The sequence below is a fragment of the Morone saxatilis genome, unplaced genomic scaffold (genome assembly GCF_004916995.1).
Source record: "Morone saxatilis isolate NCDOM2014 unplaced genomic scaffold, NCSU_SB_2.0 Contig12, whole genome shotgun sequence".
NCBI lineage: Eukaryota > Metazoa > Chordata > Actinopteri > Moronidae > Morone > Morone saxatilis.
Window position 1 is genome coordinate 8531233 of NW_023339674.1, and position 3388 is coordinate 8534620.

General features: G+C 42.0%; 1 protein-coding gene across 1 annotated transcript in view; it reads left to right on the forward strand.

Annotated features, from left to right (window-relative positions):
• Positions 1-1211: 1211 nt before the first annotated feature.
• The window catches only part of dennd1b (DENN/MADD domain containing 1B), a gene marked incomplete in the record, with an annotated part of 80691 nt that continues 78514 nt past the window's right edge, over positions 1212-3388 (forward strand). The window contains 2 exon segments of the mRNA XM_035653602.1: positions 1212-1272; positions 3198-3241. Coding sequence (XP_035509495.1) covers positions 1212-1272; positions 3198-3241 — 105 coding nt within the window.

Here is a 3388-nt window from a genome sequence, read left to right on the forward strand (position 1 = left end):
TGTGTGTGTGAGAGAGATTTTTTTTAAGAAGGGGAGGGTGGATTAAGCGGTGCAGGATCTGTCATGGTGACATTTGTGTCCCCTGGCGGAGCAGCAGGGGTCCTTTTCACCTCTGTAACCTTCAACTTTCAGCCTTAACCCCCTTCAGGCCCCCTCTTGCGTCCACCACACGCCCAGCACGTCCGACGGGAGGGGTATACGAACGCAAGAGAGTGAGAAAAATAGGGGGTAGGGGGGGTGCAGAAGTGAAGAGGACAGAGAGCTACAGGGGAGGGCGGGATAAAGAGAAAGAAATGATGTGGTAGAAATAGAAAAAAAATTAGGCAGGCATGCTAAACAGAGAGGCGAGAAGAAGGGGCTGGAAATGAGGCAGAAATGGGCGAAAAAACAAGTGGAATATGTAAAAGAAATGACAGTGGAGAAGAGAAGCAAGAGGCAAAATGATTGGCAGAGAAATGTGGAGGTGGAGCAGAACAGAAAGAATAAGAGCCTGTAGGATAGAAAGGAAAGCGCACACCGGATGCAGCGGAAAGAGGAGATATGAATGATAAAGGAAGGTGTTTGGTAGTGCTCTGAAGTTTTTCACATGTCCTCAGCTGCATGAGAAAAATATTTCTGTGTGTTGTTACAGCTCACTGTTTTCTGCCTTCTGCTGTCTGTCTTCATGCCTCTCTGGCGCTCCAACACTCCCTCTGTGTGACTCCATACCGGATTGAACATTTGAAGTTAATTTAGTCATTTGATATGACGTTATATCAGACTATTCCTAGAGCTTTCATACATGGCATACAAGCCCTAAAGAAGGACTATAAAAAGTTATCTCAGCCAGAAGTCAAGTTATTTAATTTTACCAACATTTAAAAGTTTTCAATTTAGAGAAAGTTGAAACATGGTATAGCAGCAAATCCTGTTTAACCAACAAATATTGATTCAAAGCTTTTGGGATAAAGGATTATAAGATTTCCATCCATTATTTTTCTATTGTTCACCTAATCAATTTTTCAACTAATCATTTCAGCATGCTTACTGGGGCACCTGTTAAGTTAAGCCATCGATGATGACGTTTCACTTGTGCTTTTCCTGCATGACAAGTCAAAACTGCGAAAAGGGTGTATTGTGTTGCAGCCAGATCTGAACTTGATCTTGAATTCAGTCACACGCTCTTCTGAGTGTACTGTCGACACATTGAGCCAATTTATTCAGCTGTGAACATGGACACTGGCAAGTCCCCTATTTTCATACCTATGCACACCTGGCCGATCACTGCGGAAGGTAGGCAGAGCTGCCAAACATTCGACCCCCTACCCCCCTTCTCTTCAGCAACTCCGGTGCCTTTTCCTCTGTCCTGTATCACACTCCAGCAGCAGTTCCCATCCTCTCACCCAGTAAATCAGCATAAAATAGCCCTAACTGTGGCAGATCATGGGGGGCGGGGGGGTCGGAGTTGGAGTGTAAAGCTTTGAGCTCTGCTGTTTTTTTTTTTTTTTTTTCTGTGCCACTCTTTTCAAGATGGGGCCCATGAAATTATCCAACAGGATTATGTAAGGCATGATGGATTCTGCTGCGTCCTGCCATCCGTTTGTCCATTGTGTGCCTCTCTTTCTCAGGCAGCCTGGTGTGTTAGCCACGAAGCTACTCCACACAATGTGTGCATGTAATGCCCCTCTCCTCTGGCTTCATAAATGTCTACATTAATCTTCGTGGGCAGGAGCATACCCAAAAATAGATAGATACATTATAATACATCTGTCAATTCAGGGACTTAATCGATCTTATAGTTTTATACCTGTTGAACTCACTGTTATTGTTTTTCTATGCTATCAAAAGGTTTGATGCTTCCATTGACTTTCTCTCAGCGGGCTTAGTTAAGGCAGAGGTGGGGGTGTGTTCATGAGCCTGTAGGCCTTTTGTATGTCCGCGACAGTGAACCTGGCATGTGAGAGCTCGTCTCTTCAAATCCTTGCTGTTCCTGCCGAGGTCACAGGGTGACCTTGGAGCTGTGGAAGCCATGTTTACCAGAGACCCCTGTGTTCAGGCTATGGCTCGGTGGCTGCTTTCTTTCAACCACATGGTATAAGCATGTGAGAGGCGAGGCTCACGTTTTTAGTTCGGAAACTAGCTTTAAGAGAGTTAAGAGTGACACAAGCAACACTAGTGGTAGTAGTTGCAGATTAGTAAGGCTAATTAAATGGTTATTTTATGCAGTTTGGTATATTTTTCCTGTGTCAATTTGTCAACCCCATGACAATGCCCCTCTTCCCTACTCTAATATCAAACTATCAGTACTAAGAGAATTATTATTATTTGTTGTACTTGTATTATTTATTTAAATTATGAATGTCTTTGAAGCACACTCCTTAAACAAGAATGAGCATCCTAGGTCCTCTAGAACTGCAACTAATGATTTGATACTGTTAATTAATTCTTTTTTTGATTAATCAATTAGTATGTAGACTATAAAATGTCAAAAAAGAATGAGAAATGCCCATCACAGCTTATCAAAGCAATATGTTGTATCTTAAGATTTCTTATTTAGTCTGATCATTAGCCTAAACCCCCAAAGTATTCTATTTATAATGGCATTTTTGAAGCTTTTGAACCCAGCTAATGTACTCTCAATAACTGACTTAAATGTTAACTGATAATAATATCAGACTTGGCTAAATCTCAAAATCGATTAATCAGCTTGGTTATTATGTTATTTCCTGGAGAAAAAAAAAAAGGCGAGCCGCTGTTATAATGATAAACCTTTTAGCTTAAGTTTTACATCTTCCCAGCAAACAACTGGGCTTGTATCAATGTAGGAATAATTAAGCAAATGAACTAGAGTATGTGTTGAAATGACTTTCTTAAACGTGCATGATTTGGTGTATAATATAAGCTATCATATCTACACTGAGAATATAGATTAGCATATTTACAGCACATACAGCCTAGACACTCTCTCTTGTCTTTCACTGTGCGCTGCTCTGTCTCTGTGTGTGTGTGTGTGTGTGTGTGTGTGCATATGTCTGTGTGTGTAAGTGAGTGTATAACTGTTACGTGTGTGTGTGTGTGTGTGTGTGTGCGCGTGCACAGACTCGCAGCAGCCACCCTTGCCCCCACCCCTCTCATTAATATGTATGTGTTCTGAGGCAGCTAGCGAAGACGGTGTGTTTCTCACCCGCTGATTAATGCTGTCTGTCAATTACCTCTAGATCCAACCGTGCTGTGGAGCTTCCCCCAGGACCACACAGACCAGGTTGGAACACACTCTGCTTTTTCATTCTTCTCTCACTCTCTTCCTCTCTCTCTCTAAATCTCTCTCTCTCTCTCTCACACACTCACACACACACACACACAGTAAAAGTGAGATCATAAAAAAGTTTATAGTAGTGTAAAACTTCAA